Genomic DNA, 19,425 nt, shown 5'->3' on the forward strand with positions numbered 1-19,425 from the left:
CTTAGAGTCTGAGAAAGTTTGAGGGGAATAGTAGGGTAGTTGTTTATCTCTGAGAATCTAGACCTAGCAGGTTGAGGGTAAGTTAGAGTGAAGAGACAGTGGATATTAAGAAAAAAACATACACATACACATATACATATATGTGCATATACAAATAGATACAGATATACACAAAACACATATTTGAGAAGTGTCTCATTATGAAGTACTTCTCCCTATGGAGTACAGAAGAAGTTGTGTGTTTTGTAATTTATCAGGAATCTATACAAAGACAAAGAGGAAAAACGTGTTTTGAAACCTCTTTTGTCAGAATTGCTATAAGTAATATGTTATAAGGAAACTTCAGGAAGAGAATTCTATTGTAACATAACTAATGATGTCAGATTAAAACTACTGGGTGTAGGGCAGCTAGGTGGCACAGTGGATAGAGCTCCAACCTTGGAGTCAGGAGGACCTGAGTTCAAATCCAGCCTCAGACACTTGACACTAGCTGTGTGACCCTGGGCAAGTCACTTAACCCCAATTGCCTCGCCAAAAAGCAAAAAAACAAAAACAAAACTACTGGGTGATAGACAAAGGCCACATATGTATGACTCCCCAAAATATATATCATGGAAAAATGTATACATACACATATTTACGGGAGAGATAAAGTCAGAGAAAGACAGAGAGACAGAGATATAGCTTCTTATCTACCTTTGATATGCAAAGATGACCACCATATACAAGGCAAAAACTCTATAAATGTAAGAATCATGCAAAAGCTTTCATTTGAAGTTCTCAATGAGGTTTTTCCTTATCTATCACACATTATTGTCTTGCCTGCTTTCCAACTTGTTATTTGTAACACTGGTAACAAAGATAACATACCTTCTTAGTGCATGAGAGACCTCTTCTTGTGAGTCTATTTCTTTAGAAATTTCTTGCTTTGGAAGCAACATTCCATCTTTAATTATGATCTCTCCAGCTGAAATAATAAATGAAACATACATATGTCACCTGATTCCTATTCTAGGAGAAAGAAACCTAAGGTAAGGGGAACAAGATGATCTAAATGAAACAGTTGTGATGGGAATGCATGACTTACTTGCAAAATGTGTCACAATATGTAGAAAGAAGAAGAGAAAGTAAAACAGAAGTATTAAAGAGATAGGGTAAAGAGGACATAAAGTCTTTGGAAAGGGTCAGATAAGGAGAGGTGGGAAAGGGGTCACACAAGGATATCTTTAAATAACAAGAAACATTTATGAAGATGAAGATGTGGCTAGGGTATTAAGTGGAGCTTGGAATTGGCCACAGAATGAAGAACAGGTTTACTAGAAAAGGTTATAAGTAGAAAAAGAAGAGTAAGAAGATGAGAATAGAATGTGGATATAGATGTGTTTGGGGTGACTAGGAAGCATAGAGGCTTAGAGAAGACAGGAAACAGTGGTAACAAATATAAATAGCAAGAGAAGATGATTATCAAAAATGTGGAACAATGATTGGTGATTAGCTGGGAGTAGAATCAAAAGGGTAAAGTCAGGGTTGGAGGGTTAAGGAAGGGGGCTAGAGTGGTGCCAATGGTCTTTCCTTACTTAACGAGTCAAGGTTCCTAAAATTCTTCAGTGCCACATTCCCACATGTATTCTTCTGAGCTGGGTCAAAACACTGCCACTCTTCTGAAACAAGGAACTTCACTTCTTCCTCAGTCTTCACCAATGTCTGAATTATGGAAAGATCAATCAATAAGCATTTACTAAGTGCCTATTTTGTGTTAAACACTGTTCTAAGCAATGAGGATACAAAAACAAAAATGAAAAAGTCCTTGACTTCAAGGAGCTTACACTGGATGGGGGAAATACTGTGTGTACAGAGATAAGTATATATAATACATATAGAAAGGAACTACGAAGTAATTTCACCAGGGGTGGGGGAAAGGGAAGCCTTAGCTTAATGGGGGAAGGGGAAGATGAGGAAACGTCTTCTACAGGAGGTGAGGAGGTTATGAGCTTCAAAAGAAACTAGGGATTCTAGAAGGCAGAAGAGAAGAGTGAAGGAATTCCAGGAATGGGGAGGAAAGGCACCTACACAAACAGCAGAGTAAAGAGATACCTTGCTAATTCTTGCAAATGAAATTAATCAACAAATATTTATAAAACCTTGCCCAGTGCTACTCCAGACACTATAGAGGACAGTGGATTGGTCAATCAAGAATGGCACAAGCAACTATTTTTGCTTTTCTTTGTGTCCCCACAACTGTGTGTAGCATATAGTAAGCTCTTATAAATGTTTGTTAACTGATTGGTGACTTTCAAACATGCCTATAAGGAAAACCTAAAATTAATCTAATGGATAGCCATCCTTTTAGTTTCAGATTTTTGCCATAATTAAAATGTAAATATTCTCAGGTGGAATAACACACTAAGCCACAATCAGTGATTTCATTGAGAATGAATTTATTAGATCCTTTCTTCCACAGACCTAATGAAGGCACATGACCACTTGGTCTCTTGCTACAGGGACAATTTCACCACTCAACTAAGACTAAAACAGGTTCATTAGTGGGAAAAGAAGAGTAGGAGGAACAGAGGGATAGTGTAGCCATGGAATGGTTGGGATGACTAGGAAACATGAAGGGTTAGAGAAGGCAGACAATAGCAAACAAGTATAATAAGCAAGAGATGAATAATGGGAATAATTATTAGTGGCTAAAAGAAACAAAAATTTCAGTGGGAAGTAGAATCAAAAAGGTAAAGTCAGAGTTTGGGGTGGTAGTAGAGTGAACAAGGAGTTGTAGTTTTTGCATAAACAAAACCAACAAGAAGGTAAAAAGGTAACTAGAGGAAAAAAATCCTTTGCAGTAAGTTTCTGATAAAGGTCTGATATCTAAGATATATATATAAGCAAATATGTATACAAGTAAATCTTCAAATTTGTAAGAATATGAGTCATTCCCCACTTGATAAATATTCAAAGATGATAAACAGGCAATTTTCAAGGAAAGAAATTCAAGCTATCAACAACCTTGAGAAAAAAACTTCTCTAAATTACTAATAATTAGAGAAATGCAACTTAAAGTAAATCTGAGGTACTACCTCACATCTACCAGATTGGCTAACATGACAGAAAAGGAAACTGACAAATGCTGGAGAGGATGTAGAAAAATAGGTTCAGTAATGCACTTCTGGAGGAGTTGTGAATGGTACAACTATTCTGGAGAATAAATAGGAACTATCCCCAAAGGGCAATAAAACTGCATATCTTTTGTTGTTGTCGTTCATCCTTTATTCTCAAAGAGGACCAATAAAGGTGATGTCTTGACTTGTGAGTAAATTGGTGTTTCAGTGAGGCAGAGCTACACGAAATCATCAGTCTCACTCTCGCCTCCAGAGTCATCAAAGTCCCATGGCAAGACAACGGTCAAGACAACTGGTGATAGCCCAGGATGCAGTGATTAGTCCTAGTTCTAACACTTATTGAGCCTTATGACTTTCGGCAAGTCACTTATCTTCTGTGAATCTCTCATTTTTAGGCATTGGACTAAATGATTTCTAAGGTCTTTTCCAATTCTAAATCCTATAATTCTATTAAAGTGTAAACTTCAAGTTTACACAGAGTTTGAACTTTATGGTCTTGTTGAGGTTGTTAGTAAATTTATAATAAAATATTTCTGAAAACAAATGGAGACAGTTTGAAATCGCTGCCGTGGGGAATATACTGGGAAATCACTGAAAGATGAGCAAAAAAACTGTCAAGAAACAGAGCTCAGCTAAAATTAAATAATATGACTTGTAGTCTAACCACCATAACTCCATGACAAAGGAGAGGAAAGTGCCTGATAAATGGGGGCTAAGGATGTCTAAATAGGTGATGAAGAAAGTGGAGAAATGTTATTTAAAGAGAAGAGGAAAAGAACAATAGAGATAAGGAAGCTTCCCAGATGTTTCAGGCTCAGGTACTGGGGGTGCCTCCAAGATGAGATAAGATAAAGGCAAAGTCAGGGGGTACCAGTGGATGGGTGAGGATAGAGTTGCATGTCAGAGAGGATGGAGGAATCATAGCTTACCTGGGATTGAGTAGAATTAAAAACTGATACCACTGTCTGGTCCCTGAGGAGTTCCCCCTGGTGATGAGAAGAAACCTGCGAAACAGGGACAGCTGAGGGAGGAGAAAAAAGTCATAAGTAACAACAATTCTGGTCATGTAATGACCCTTCATCATGGGGCCCAGAATCACTTATCCTCTAGACTTTTTTAATATATGTTGAACACTGAAAATTGTACAAATTATACGAAAGACAAGATTCCTGCTCTCTCTGATCTAATGCAAAATTATTTTCAGTCTGCAACAGACCTCTAAGGTTATAAATTTTTAGTGACAAAACTAGGACAGGGTTTGTGTATAATATTTGAGAGGGGAAGAAAAGACTGATATGATAACACAGAAGGCTAACTTATTCACCTCAAACTCTGCTTTTGTTTTCTCTTCCAACAATGGCCTTTGACCTGGGAAGAACAAGGGACAAAGTTGAAACCCAGAATAAATGATCTGGTGGTAAGAGAGACTCTAGCTGACTTCAAATTAATTTAGGTCACCAGACACAGACCAACTATATACTAACGTAGTAAAAGAATTAGTACATACAATTATTATAATGCTGCTATTAGTGGCCTCTGGAAGACTATGGAGAATAAGAGAGGTGTTATAAGATTGGAGAAAGACAAATGTCCCAATTTTCAAAATTGGTAAGAGGTAAAATCTATTAACTAGAGACCTTCAACTCCTGGCAAAATTCTAAAAGGCTAAAAGGATGTTTTGTGATAATTTAGAAAGGGAAGCATTGCTCACTAAAAGAAAACATGGCACCTTTGACCAGTAATAACATTGCTGGGCATGTAGTCCCATGAAAGTCACAGTTAGACACATAAATACCAAATAAATGCAACATAAATACCAAAATATTTGTAGTCGCATTTTAAGAAAAATTTTACTGATACTTTTTTATATTACTGTCATTTCCCAGTACTAACCCCAACAACTCAAAATAGAACTCTCTTTTAACAAATAAAAATAGTTAACCAAAACAACCCAACACACTAATTATATCTGACATTATTTGCCTCATTTTGTAGATCACTCCCTCTGTTCTGAAAGGAGGAAAGTATATTTCTTCATCTGTCTTCCAGGACCAAAATTTGTCAATGCATGTATCCAAATTCTCATTTTATGTAGTTGTATTTACTTTATCATTCTTGGTCCTGGAAAACAGATGCTCTGTGGAGGATCAACAAAGGATAAAAAGGCATTAGTGGATTGCAGTCTATACATGTGGAGTGAATACCCAAGTGAATGAGATCACAGATCCACTAAAGGGAACTAGAAGGGAAGCACATGGGAATGAGGGAAAGGTAAGACCCTAAATTTATGGACCTGAGTAAATGGGAAAATTGTGGTACCCTAAAGAAAAATAGTGAAGTTTAGAGGAGAACAATGTTTAGAGCAGAAGATAATGAGATTGTAGGATGACAGATTTAGAGCTAGAAGGGCTTTTGCAAGATATTTTATTCCAATCCCATCGGTTTACAGATGAGGAAACTAAAGAGATAAAGTGACTTGTACAGCTAATACATTTCTGACTTGACATTTGAACCCAGGTCTTCCAGACTCCAATTCCAATGCCTTATCCACTATGCCATGCTACCTCAAAAGCAGGATTTGCTTTGCTTCTGCCTGGTTTCAAAATGGTTACATGTGAAGCAAATGTAATAAACACCACACTGTGGAAACCAGTTTGGGGCATATTGATTTTGAGGTACCTAGGGGACTTCCAGCTGGCCTAGGGTCAGGAAGACTCGTCCTTTGTGAGTTCAAATTTGGCCTTAGACACTTACTAGCTGTGTGACCCTTGGTAAGTCATTTAATTTGTATTTGCCTCAGTTTCCATATCTATAAAATGAGCTGGAGAAGAAAATGGCAAAACTACTCCACTAATTTTGCCAAGAAAACCCCAAAACTCTTCTCATGAAGAGTCAGACACAACTGAAAATGACTAAACAACAACAACAAAAGGGGGCTTCCAGGAAGAGACATTCAGCACACAGCTGTCAATGTAAGAATGGAGTTGAGGAGAGATATTCTTTCTGAATACATGGATTGGACAGTTATCTGCATAGGTATAATTGAACAGCTGATGAAATCTTTCTAAGTGAGAACTTGTAGGGAAGGAGGGATAAGAGTCCAAGACAGAACCTTCAGGAACAACCACACTGACAGGACAGCAAAGAAGACTCCAGAGTGATGAGACAGGAAGGAGGACCAAGAAAGAACAGTGTTATGGAAGCCAAAGAAGAGTGGCATATCCAAGAGGAGGACTAGTCTAATAGCATCAAAAGTTGCAAAGAGGTCACAGAAGGTGAGGCCTGAGAAGAAGACTATCAGTTTTGCTGTGAAGTGATCCATGATGATCTTAGAGAAATTAGTTTCAAGGAATTGTTGGGGACAGGGTGTAAAAAACGAGATTGAAAGAGCTGAGAAGTGAGTGAGTAGTGAGGAAGTAGAGGCAGTAAGGAAAAACAATTTTTTTTAAAGAGAACACTTTACTAAAAGTAAATCCAAAAAGTGTGAGCAGGGGACTCAACTTTAATAAAGAAATAACTGAAGTTAATATCACGTTAAGAGCAACTAATTTCTCAAACATTTTGAGCATTCATTCCAGCAAATTAATTTTAAAAACAATTATTTTATCAAGCTTTTTCTGTGCATAAGAAAAGAGTGTATAAGTTTAGTTTAGCAGAAGAATTATCAAGTTTTCATACTAGTCATATTGCTATTTTGTATCACTAAAAATGAACATAATTATGGGGCAGCTAGGTGGTGCAATGGATAGAGCACTGGCCCTGGAGTCAGGAGGACCCGAGCTCAAATATGGCCTCAGACACGTGATACTCACTAGCTGTGTGACCCTGGGCAAGTCACTTAACTCTGATTGCCTCACCCCCCAAAAAAAAACCCAATAAAAAACATAATTTCAACAGTAATATACTTTAATATTGCAATTATTGTATACCCAACTGGACACCTAGTTACTAGGCTAAAAATAAATATTTTAGGACTAAGGGTCAAGTAAGAAACAATATTTTCTCTGACTCCCCACAACCTTTCTTTCAAATCTCTCCAAAACACAAATTATGCACCAAAGATAAGGCAACTTCAGTTGTCTACATATCGAGACCTCATCTGGGGTTGTGACCCACAGGTTAAGAAGCACAGAAGTGGTTGTGAATGGAAAGAGTTTAAAAAGCCCTGGTCTAGAACATCTAGAATACAAAAGAAGGTTTAAAAAAAAACCAGGAACTGATGCTCACTTGCACTTGGGACTTCTCTTCTACTTCCAATGCTACTTGCAGCACTCCACTAAGCCTGACGAAAAGAACACAGTATCCAGCTGGGACCATTTTTGACCACCAAAACATCAACTGGGGCAGACACCTAGTCTGGCGAACCAGAAATTGCTGAATGTGGGAGAAGGCTGTGACACTTTGACTTCGAGCCCCTGAGGAAACCACAATCAGGAAAGGAAATCAGAAGTGAGCAATAAAGAAAATAAGTGAGGGAAAAAAGATGGAAAGTACCAAAGATTTCAAGAAGAAAAACAAAACCTCAAAGACCTTGAACATTAACAGGAAAAACAATAAAAATAGAAATAAATATGGCCTCCAGATCTAGTGAATAATTTCAAGCATCTATTAATAAATACTATAAAATAAAGGAAAATAATCTAACATTTGTTGAGATAGAGGATCCTGTAGGATGTAAAGACAACATGGAACCATGACACACTATTTCTGAATGGTTTAAAAGAGAAATGAGAATATTAGAGCAGAATTTATGTCCTGCACAGTAAAAATAATTTGCAGAACAGAAAAACTAGAATCTGCAATGGCAAACCTCACTAAAGAAATGAATGCAAGAACAATACATTGGGGAATGCAAAAACACAAAAGTGAAGGACAACCTAGAAGAAAAACAAAAAATAAAAGCATTAAAAGGAAGTATTGCTCACAATGGAAGCAACACATACCGCTATCAAAGAAGGATCAGAGGGATCCCAGACAGGACAAAGAACCTCAACACTATAATGAAGAAAATCATAAAAGAGAACTGCCCAGTACTTCTGACCATAGAAAATGAAATTCCAACTGAAAGAATCCACAGATCACCCCCAGAAAACAACAACAACAAAATAAGGTTGAGGACTCCAAGGCACATAGTGGTTAAACTTCATAATTTCAATTCAAATCAACAAGTTCTGCAAGCAATCTGGAGAAAGACCTTCAAATACAAAAGAACAGACTATTTGATGCAAGACTATTCCACACAGACTAGAAAAAGAAGAGATGAAATAATGTGTTTGGAAGAGCAGTGGAGCCCTGGATATAGCCCATCCTATCCTATAGTCTTATCCTGAGCTTAACCATAAAGGACAAAATATGGATGTTTAATAATAAAGAAGAATTTGTAACATTTTTAGAAAGAAAACTAGAAATGAAGAGATTATTTGCTTCTCAAACACCCCAGATAACAGAAATGCAAAAGTAAATGAATGCATCAGGTGAGGACAACAACAGCAGTGAAGTAACCACAGAAAGACCAGTAGGAGACTTCTTTCTAAATGTACACAAAATGACAGAGTTAAAGATGGAAGAGTGCTGGGAGACAGGATTTGCTTATACTTTAATAGTAACCAGCAGGCAGCCAGTTAAAGTTCCAGATATCCAAGGTTTCCAGATTCTGTCATGAATATACTAGCAGTCAGACCACCTAAGAACAGTAAAGATGGTAAAGATTTTTGAGGCTTGATTTGGAATCACTACTATTTCCTGGAAACTTGTTTCTTCTTTGGAAATCCAGTGAATCACAGAACTCTATCAGTAACTTGCTTTGTATTTCAAAGAGGTCATGAAACCATCTTCTCATATACAGCTGTTCTTCTGGGACTTTTTAACATCTATGTGATCAATGTGAATGTGAACTTTTGGACATTCTTTGCAAAGAAATTTGGCCATAGATGGTGCTTCTTTTCTCTTTCCCATATACTGAAACATTGTAAATTGCATCTTAAGTAATTCTTCATACAAAGACAACATATGTTGCCTTTATTTTTGACGTCAGCACATGTTTTAACACTGCAAGACCTTGTCTGGCAGCTTGTTTGACTACGTGCAAGAACTTTTGTTAGCTCGAAATTCTATCTTGTTGTCTCTAGAATAATCACAATTTTTAAGAAAAATCACTGGAGTGCTTGCATTCTCAAGATCTGCAGCTTGCTTCTCATTTCCTTTTCATTAAATTTGGCACTTCATTTTATATAGCTCCATGCTAAGAAAAATACTACCATAGAATGGAAGCCACTTTTAAGCCATTTCTTTTTCAGGACTCAGTGTAAGTGTCCAAGAGTATTCTGCCTGATTGCCAAAATGTCAGCAACAATTCTGTCAACTGATGATTTGGTAAATATATTATATTTTCTTAATGTTTGGACAAGTTCTCATATAGTATTATCAGGACAGAGGTGTGGTTTTAGAAGAGCACTATGCTGTGGTAGATGGTGTAAAAGTGATTGTCCAGCTCCTGATGCACCAGCCTAACCAGGCCAGGATGTAGGTGGGGGCCATACCCAGCATCATAGCCAGGAGGACATAGTACATGGACTTCAATGTGGAACACGAGGGACAGCAATATCTTCCTGCTTTGGCTCTCTCTTGAAGTGTTGTAACTAGGTCACATGCTCTTCTTGTTCCTCCTTTCCTCTCTTTTCTGTTGTAGGCCAGTGTACCACCAGGCCCAAGGGGGAGCCCTTAGCCGCAAGCTGCCAGAACTTTTGCCTACTCTGGAGCTGCAGCACTTTTTACCTTCTCCACCACCACCATCAGTGCCACACCCCCTCAGTCTTAGGGGCTGCAATACTGAGTGGCAGGCAAACTGCTTACATTAAGGAGTCCGGCTCCCCTAGCTTTCTGCTCCCCAGGAGACACGGACACAGATATTACGCCAGTGAAAGCGTAGCAACCTGGGAGCTATAGGGACACAGCTTCTGGTTACCTCAGGAAGAGTTATGGCTCATGACCCTCTTCTGACACCATATTGCTTTAAACAATTCTTTTTAAGAATTTGGCAATTGAAGGAATGAGGGGATATCATTGATTTTTTTTTTTTGGAAGATGAGCAGCCTTAAGCATGTTAGCAGGCAGTAAGGAGTTAGTAGATAGGTTCAAAATTAAAGTGAGAGGGAGGAAATGACCAGCAAGGTGAGCCATCGGAAGAGACAGGCAAAGTGAAGGGCTACTTCTTATTCAAAGAAGGTGATAACAAAGAAAAGGACAGTTAAAGATGTAGAGGGGTTCTGATGTATGGAGTAAGGGAGGAGCTCATAGTAGACAACTTCTATTTTCATTAAAATAAAGTTTTGTTGATGCTTTTTGTTTTTCATAAATATAATTTTTCTATATTCATACCTATTTCTTTCTCTACTCCTACACCCCCAACAGAACATTCTCTTGCAACAAAGAAAAACAGTTAAATAAAACCAACTGACACAGAAAGTAAGGAGAATGTTACATTCAGCATCTGTAGTCTCCATCCAATCTTCCAAGAAAGATTTGTATGTTTTCACCAGCTCAGCATTGGGTGTAGATCCTAGAACAGAGCTGACCTGGCAAAAACAGAACCAGGGTCTACATGTCTGCCCTGCCACCCTTACCAGTCTATATTGGCTACTAGTCAAAGAACAAAGATCCTTCTGAACATTCATCACTCTGGGAGAAACTTCAACATTAAAGAGTCCTGGGGCATAGCTGACCTGGTTGAGTACCTCAGACATGCCTCGTCCCTTTATAATGTCTGATCCTAGGACTCTATTGACCCCTGTGTTAACTGTCAGACAGGAATAGAGAACAGACATCTGCTATGTGTGAGGAAAAGTATGCAAAGGATACAAAGAAAGGCCCAAAAAAGTCCCCCCCCCAAGAAACTCACAGTCTGCTATGGAAGGCAACATGCAAACAGCTATGTCCAAATAAGATATCCATATATCTATCTGTCCAACTAGATATATTTCACATGCACAGATATACCTACATATATATGAAGAAAAGATACATATCTTACATAAGGTATACATATATAAGATATATCATGTTTTATATATGTGGGTGTATATCTTGTTTGCATGTTGTCTCCCCCATTAGTGGGTTCCTTGAGGGCAAGAACTTTTTGGACTGATTTTGATTTGATTAATACCACCTCTGTGATTCTAATTTATACCTACACACACATACATATATGATAAATTGGAGATAATATCAGAGGAGAAGAGTTAAGAAATTAAAATTAAGGAGGATTGGGAAAGGCTTCTTGAAGAAGGTGAAGCTTGAAGGAAACCAGGGAAGCCAGGAGTGGGAGAAGAGGAAAGAATGAGATCCAGGCATGGGGAACAGCCAGTGAAAAATGTCAGAAGTCCAGAGATAGCATGTCAGGAACAGCAAGGAGGTCAGTGTCACTGGATCACAGAGTACATGGAGGTTTAAAGTTTAAGAAGACTAGAAAGGTAGAAAGAGGCCAGGTTATGAAGGGCTTCAAAAGGCAAAGAAAGGATCTGATATTTGATCCAAGAGGTAACAGGGAGTTGATTGAACAGATATGGTGAACTATAGGAAGTTCATTTTGACAGATGAAGAAGGATGGACTAGAGTGAGGAGAGACTTGAGGCAGGGAGTCTCTCAACCAAATTATATGACTTTTGAAATTCTGCTACTTCTAACAATACTTCTACCGTGGATCAAAAGAGAAGTGATTACTTTCCCTGTGCATGAAGAGATGAGGACCTGAACCAAGGTGGTGGCAAGATTAGAAGGAGGCAAATCCAAGAGATGTTATGAAGGCAGAATAAACAGGATTTGGCAACAAATTGGGCACGGGGAGCAAGAGTGAAGAGTCAAGTGTGATACCTAGGCTACAAGACTGGGTGACTAGGAGTACAGTTTTGCTACTGTGAGGCCCAAGTAACAGATATTCAATATGTAACTGTCAGAGATGAAACCAAGATGAAGAAGACTAGGATTCAGTGGATGGAAAATTATAAAGTGGAACATAAGAAAGACGAACTCAGTTATGCCTAGCTTCTAAATACAATGGCGTTACTCAACAATCCCTGGTAAATTTAAAGGTAGGTAGGTTAATGAGGAGATGGTTACTATGGCAAAAGGAATGAATCTATGGGAAGTCACCAAGTCACATATTTAGACTATCCAAATATTAAAATTATGTTGTATGTATTGAAGCAACGTTGTAAAGTGAAAAGAACCCTGGACTAAAAGTCGGACTACCTGAATTTTAGTTCCAACTCTGCCACTAATTAGTGATACACAAGTCATATCATCTCTTCAGGCCTTAAAGGAATGATGAGGTTGGACTAGAAAGTCTCTTTTAATTCTGATGCTCTCTATTCCTTTTGATATAGGCTTAGTCATGTAATAGGACTTGAGTCCAAGGATCTATTCCCTTAAGAAGGCAGATACAGGGCCTCCAAAAGAATACAGAAGTCCAAATTCTAACACTTACCATTCTCTTGTAAGGGACAGCGATCCTGAGATTCATACTTCAGCTGGAGGCTTTGTGACTTCTGGGATTCTCCTTGATGCTCTGTCTCCTCTGAGTGTTCTTCTAGTCTTTGTGCAAGAACTGAAATCTAGGGACAAAAGGTTATAAAGGCACCATTGAATGAACTGGATTTACACTAGCGAGAAGAGACCATAAAGTACATTTCCCAAGGAACTAAAAAACAAGGGGAAAAGAAACCAGAGTTGCATTCAGTTCTCTAAAGCAGCAGGAGAAAAGAGGGAGCAAGACAGACCTAGAGATTAATGGCTAAGTAAAACCAGTTACAAGCAAAATTTGACTAATTTAAACCCAGTGCTACATCCATCCTTATGGCTTCTTTCATTATACTATTCTCTTTCCTACCTCTTGTCCACCTTCATTCGGTTGTTGCTCCAGTTCCTCCAATATAGTAATTACTTCTTCGCTGTTTTGTGGAAACTGCTTCTTCACCCAGGCCTGGAGCTCCTGGGGAAGGATAGTCAGAAATTGCTCCAGCACCAACAGCTCCATAATCTCCTCCTTTGTATGCACCTCAGGCCTCAGCCACTGACAGCAAAGCACCCATAGTTGGTTCAAAGCCTCTCGGGGCCTGGTTGTCTTCTGGTAGCAAAACTGTCTGAAACGCTGCCGAAAGGCCTCCTGGGTAAAACTGTTTAATTCTGGTTGGCTGGATGCCTGTTCCCAAGTACAGTCTTCTTCTTTCACTTTCAAAACTTCCTTCTGTTCCTCTGGAACTGGGACAGAAAAGCCTTCTGACATCTTGAGATTAAATATCTAAAAAGGTCATAGGATCATAGATTGAGTTGGATGGGAAATTAATCCAAACTTCTCATTTTACAGATGAGGAAACTCAGGCTTAGATAGGTTACTTATTTTACCTAGAGTCACAAAAGCAAGTGTTTGAAGTGGGATTTGAACTTAGGTCTTCTTAAGTCCAGCACTCTATCCACTGTAATTATTGCCTCTTGATCACTTAATCTAGGTTTTGAAATTAAAGTATAATTTTCAAGGAAAAAGTAGTTAAGTAAAGATTAGAATGTCAACTCTTTATTTATTCCTTTTTGAGGAAAAGCAATGACTATGAGAAGTACTTCCCTCAGGTCACATCCCCCAAATCCTCTGCAGTGTAAAGTAATCCATATGAATCTCTTAAAGGCATCACTGAAGATATTGCAGGTCAGGGAAGCAAATCTGTGACTCCAGCCAAAATGAGTGATACTTGTGTATTATCTCAACACACTAAAGTTCTCTAACTGAAAACATGGATTAAACCAGCTTTCCCTTTCTGTCTCTCTAAGTAAAACTAGTGAACTGATCTTCCTCTGTGATTATTACTGTTTAAAAAGTAAGACTTAAAAATGCTAGATAGGACCAAAGCTAAGCTCATTATCTTCCCCCTAAAACCCTCTCCTCTTCTTAATTTCCCTATTACTATATTCAGGACATCACCATCCTCCCAGTCGCCCAATATCTCAATCTGGGTATTATCTTCTACTCCTCACTCTCCTTCACCTCTCATTTCAGTCAATAAACATTTATTAAGCACCACTATAATAAGTAGTGGCAACACAAAGAAAGGCAAAAGGCAGTTTCAGCCATTTCTATCTTTATAACATCTTTTGAATACGCGCCCTTCTGATACTGCCACTACCTTGGTCTTCATGATATCATGCCTGGATTATTGCCATATCCTGCTGGCTGGTCTCCCTACCTCAAGTCTCTCCCCACGTTAGTACATTCTCCCTTTAGCTATCAAAACAATCTTTCTAAATTACAGGTCTTTCCTTGTCATCTCTCTATCCGGTCAATTATGGTGGCTCCCTGTTGCTTCCAGAATCAAATATCAAATCCTGTTTGGCTTTTAAAGCCCTTCATAATCTGGCCCCTTCCTACCTTTCCAGTCTTTTAACACATTACTCCTTCTAAGTACTCTGACCCAGTGACACTGGCCCCCTTGTTGCTCCTTGAGCACAATACTCCATCGCCAGTCTCTAGGCATTTTTACTAGCTGTTTCCCATGCCTGGAATGTTTCCCCTCCAGGTTTCCCTGGCTTCCTTCAGGTCCCAGCTAAAATCCCACCTCCTGAAAGAAGCTTCCCTGCTCCCCAACCCTGACCCTGTTCCCCTTAATGCTACTGCCTTCCTCTAAAATTAGATCCAATTTGTCCTTTATATGTCTTAGTGAGCACAGTTCTTCACATGTTGTCTATCTCACTAAATTCTGAACTCTATCAGGGTAGTCACTTTTTTTGGCCTTTCTTTGCATCTCTAACATTTACCACAGTACCTGGTACATTGTAACTGCTTAACAAATGCTTAATGACTTGACTAAGTGACTCTAGAGCATTTTTTGTGGAACCCTGTGAACCAGCATAGTCATTTTGTTTGGGATTATGTAAATATAATGACCAAAAATCCATATTCTTTGACCCAGAGATTACATTGCTAGGTTTACCCCCAAAGAGGCCATTAATAAGAAAGTCCTTATATACACCAAAATATTTATAGTACCTCTTTTTGTGTAGCAAATAAGTGGAAACAAAGTAGATAACCATCAACTGGGAAACTGCTAAACAAATAGTGACACATAAATGTAATAGAATATTATTGTGCCATAACAAATGACAAATGTAATACAGAGAAGCATAGAAATATTTCCAAGATCTGATAGTCAAGTAAGTAAAGCCAATAAAACAATACTTATACAATGAATGCAACAGAAAAAACAACCACTTGAAAACAATTAAAAGTGAATTTTGCAAAATTACACAAACATGGCCCCCAAAAAGAAACATGAGAAGACACCCCTAACCCTCTCCTTTGTAGAAGTCAAAGGGCCACAGGTGTGGGACACTGTATAAATTTTCAGACTTTTTCAATATATTAGTCAATTTTAATTTTTTCTCTAACCTTTTTTCTTCAAAAAATATCATGTATAATATACATGGCTTTCTTGGAGGGGGAGGGGGAAGGTATGTTGGGAGAAATTCCGATGATGTAAAAAAAAAAAAGGACCAATAAAAATTTATTTCAAAAAATGGGACTGGAAGTAGGAAAACTTGGGTTCAATTCCTGACTGATGCATAATAACTATGTGGCCAAGGGTAAGCTGCTTAAACCTTCTATGCCCCTGACAATATAAACTATATTTGAAAAGAGTTTCCACACTTGGAATTCCCCACATTGATGAAACAAGTTTCTTTCCCACCTATCCCAAATGTGCTACACACTGTAGGAAAACACTGAAGATACAAAACTAAAACAATCTTGGCCTCAAGAAGTTCATATGCTACTGAGGGGTGTGGAGTTGAGAGAGAATATACACAAGTAAAAAACATAATTTGAGAAGGGAAAGAGTAATAACAAATGGGGAAATAAAAAAAAAGTTCAGTCTCAATGAAAAGACAACTATTCTACTTGGTGGAGATGAGGAAGAATTCCTTCTCATTCTGGGCACTGACACTACTTGTGCAAACACAAGAAGTGGACTGCTAACTTTCCAGAATAGCTAGTCATTCAGTCTGGCTGAATATTGAGTTAAAAAAGGGGAGTAATTAGAAAATATGGCTGGAAAGGCAAAAAAAGATCTAGAATGTGCACTCCTTTAAATGCCAGGCTGAAGACTCTGTATTTCAGAAGGTATTGAATGGTGATTGAGGATTTGAATCAGGGTCAAGTGACCAGGTGAGTAGAGATAAAGGAAATGGAAGAGATGCAGTAGTCACTCTCTATCTTCTCCCTATCTTGACTCCTTGGTGAACCAATTTAACTCCATACTCTCTTCCCCTCTTGAATCCCTAGTCCCCCTTACAATATTGCTTATTCTACCAAGATAAGCATCAGCCTCAATCACTCCCATTATTCATTGCCTTTACTTCAACTGAAGGTAGAGAAAATCAGACAACTGTTCTGACTGGGTCCACTACAAATTTATGTTATATAACTTTAAATGGGCCTTCACTGCTGCTAGGCAATCTTACTATACCCCCCTTATCAAGTCACTAACCTTCTTTTCATAGCTGCTCTTCCAAACCTTTTCATCCCTTCTCAAACCTCCCATGACCTCCTCGTTCTCTCTGCTGAGTACTTTCTCTCATATTTTACAGAAAAAAATTGAGGCAACTAGCCATTAACTCCTTCTTCTACAGTCTTCTGCACCTCCAGTGACTCAGATGTCTTCTGCCACTTTCTTCATCCCCCCATTTCACATGATGAAGTGGCCTTACTCCTTACCCTCTACTTGTTCACGTGATCCTACCTTTTCCAAGATTACCCTGTCTCTCATCTTTACTCCTTCACTTAGTTTCAATCTCTCCCTGTCTACTGGCTCATTTCCAATTGCTTATGAAATTTGTCCACATCTCCCTTATCCTGAAGAATCTCTCAATTGATCCTTCCATCATCCCTTATCTCTTCTGCCCTTTGTGGTTAAAACTCCTTCCAAAGGCTGTCTACAATAGGTGCCCCCACTTTCTTTCCTCTCAATCTCTTCTTATCCCCTTACAGTCTGGATTCTGACCTTATCATTCCACCTACACTGCTTTCTCCAAAGTTACTTCTGATCTCTCAGTTGCCAAATTCAATTGGCAATTCTCAATCCTCATTCTCCTAGATCTCTCTGCAGCCTTTGATACTGTTGATCCCTCTCTCCTCCTTGATATTTTCTTCTCCCAGGTTTTTTAAAATACCCACTCTTTCCTGTTTCTTTTCTTACCTGACTGCTTCTCTGTCTCGTTTGCTGGATCCCTTCCACATCACACCTTCTAACTGTAGGTGTCCTTTAGGGTTTCTGTCCTGGGTCCTCTTCTCTTCTCCCTCTATTCTACTTAACTTGGTGATCTTATCAGCTCCCATGGATTTAATGGGATTTAATTTAATTTTATATCTACACTTATGATTCTCAAATCCATCTTTCTTGCCCCAGCTTCTCTGCTGACCTCCAAACTGGCATCTCCAACTGACTTTCAGACATCTCAAACTCGATGTTCAGCAGACATCTTAAATTCAATCTGGTCAAAACTGAACTCATTATCTTTTCCCCTAAACCTTCCTTGCTCCTACCTTCCCTATTACTAGAGAAGGCAACATCATCCTCTCGGTCCCTCAGGTTGACAATCTAGGAGTCATTCTGGATTCCTCACTCTCATCCCCACCGGCACCCCATATCCAAGCTGTTGCCGAGACGTGTCAATTTCACCTTTACAACATCACTCAAATATGCTCCCTTCTCTCCTCTGAAACTACTACCACTCTAATGCAGGCCCTTATCACTTCACACCTACCTGTATTCTTGCAATAGCCTGCTGATGGGTTTGCCTGCCTGAAATCTCTCTCCCCTCCAACCCATCCTCCATTTAGCTATTAAAATGATTTTCCTAAAGTACAAATTCTGCTTCTTCCCTGCCCCCCCCACATACTGCAGTGGTTTCCTATTGCTTCCAAGGGCAAATACAAAATGATCTGTTTGGCATTCAAAGCTTTTCATAACCTAGCCTCCTCCTACTTTTGAAGTCTGTTGATACAGTGACACTGGCTTTCTCCTTCTTCCACTCTGACTACTGACCTCCTTGCTTTTTTAAGTTCCAGCTAAAATTCCACCTTTTACAGGAAACCTTCCCCAACCTCTCTTAATTCCTGTTTGTGTCTGAGACCCGATTTGAATCCAAGTCTTCCTGACTCTAGGGCCGGAGTGGTGAGGCCAGAAGGTAAAACAAAACTGCCTCCTCCTCACATTTCTAGGAGTATTCCTGAGGAGTGTGGGGGTTTGGGAAGGTAGTGATTCCCTAATGCCGCTGGCTACAGCCTCCAGTGGTGTGCTTTTCCTCCTAAGATTATCAGGAAGAGAAGGAGAGGCGGCTACGATGATGATAAACAATAGCCCGTAACTGTTAAGTCAAAATGGCTCTGGGGCTCAGAAAATGTACAAACGGGGGAAAACCGTACTCCTACCACTAGAGCTTAGGAGAAAAGATCCCAAGGAAATGCCAGGGAAGCCTCCGCCCCTGAGATGGCCAAGGCGGTCAGCACCGTCGGTTACCCAGAAATCCTCCGAGGCTTCAATGATCAGAGGCGCAAATGAGGAGCACAGGCCCGATCAGGGCTGGCCTTTGTCCAGAGGGAGGAGGGAGGAGCGGCCAGAGCCTCAAATGAGCTCCAGAAACGGACGCCAACCCCCCAAACGCAGGGTATTAAGGCCTTTCTCCGCTTTCCCTAAAGCGCTTCCAGCAGCCAGGGAGCCTGAGGATGGGGGCAGAGGGAAAGTGGGGAGAGCAATAGAGGGGAGAGGAGCCGGGGAAGGGAAGAGAGAAGAATGAAGAAGAGGGAGAAGGAAGCGTTTCATCCGCACATCCTCCCAGGGCAACCCAACCCCTCCCCCATTCCCCTCAGCGGCACTCACCACAAACCCTCCGAGGGATGCACCCCTGAAAATGAGTGGGCGCTCAAAAGCGACTAGGCTCTCTACGATTCGCCCGGCGCCCAGAGGCGCGCATGCCATTTAGGCTGCTTCTCAGGCTTGGGTCCTCTCTAGGAATCTCAAGGCGGACTGGCTTCATCTCTTTGTTCTCCTACCTTAGGGTACCGCCCACCGGGATGGAAATACGGTGGTAGGGAGAGGGGGATGATGTGGTCTCTTCGCTTGGAACCGTGATCTGTCAGACCCGCCTTTGACACTCTCAGCTCTACAGCTATGAATCCTTTTCCTTTCTCACCATCTCTGTCTTTGCTGTGACTCCCAGTCCTTTGGCTCTTTCTCAGTCAAAACCTGTCTTTCACAGTCTAACAGCT

General features: G+C 39.7%; 1 protein-coding gene and 1 pseudogene across 1 annotated transcript in view; both read right to left on the reverse strand.

Moving 5' to 3' along the window:
- PGBD1 (piggyBac transposable element derived 1) overlaps positions 1-19,182 on the reverse strand; it is a 33,332-nt gene extending 14,150 nt beyond the window's left edge. The window contains exons 1-6 of the mRNA XM_020966577.2: positions 19,037-19,182; positions 13,003-13,413; positions 12,601-12,727; positions 4,049-4,140; positions 1,578-1,704; positions 871-967 (exon numbers count right to left, since the gene is read on the reverse strand). Of these exons, the coding sequence (XP_020822236.1) occupies positions 871-967; positions 1,578-1,704; positions 4,049-4,140; positions 12,601-12,727; positions 13,003-13,413; positions 19,037-19,135 (953 nt within the window). The 5' untranslated portion in view covers positions 19,136-19,182. The remainder of the gene's footprint in view (positions 1-870; positions 968-1,577; positions 1,705-4,048; positions 4,141-12,600; positions 12,728-13,002; positions 13,414-19,036) is intronic.
- Positions 8,709-10,861, reverse strand: LOC144457964 (1-acyl-sn-glycerol-3-phosphate acyltransferase epsilon pseudogene; annotated as a pseudogene).
- Positions 19,183-19,425: the final 243 nt, after the last annotated feature.

Source organism: Phascolarctos cinereus, unplaced genomic scaffold (genome assembly GCF_003287225.1).
Source record: "Phascolarctos cinereus isolate Bilbo 61053 unplaced genomic scaffold, phaCin_HiC Scaffold_5;HRSCAF=322, whole genome shotgun sequence".
Classification (NCBI taxonomy): Eukaryota; Metazoa; Chordata; class Mammalia; order Diprotodontia; family Phascolarctidae; genus Phascolarctos; species Phascolarctos cinereus.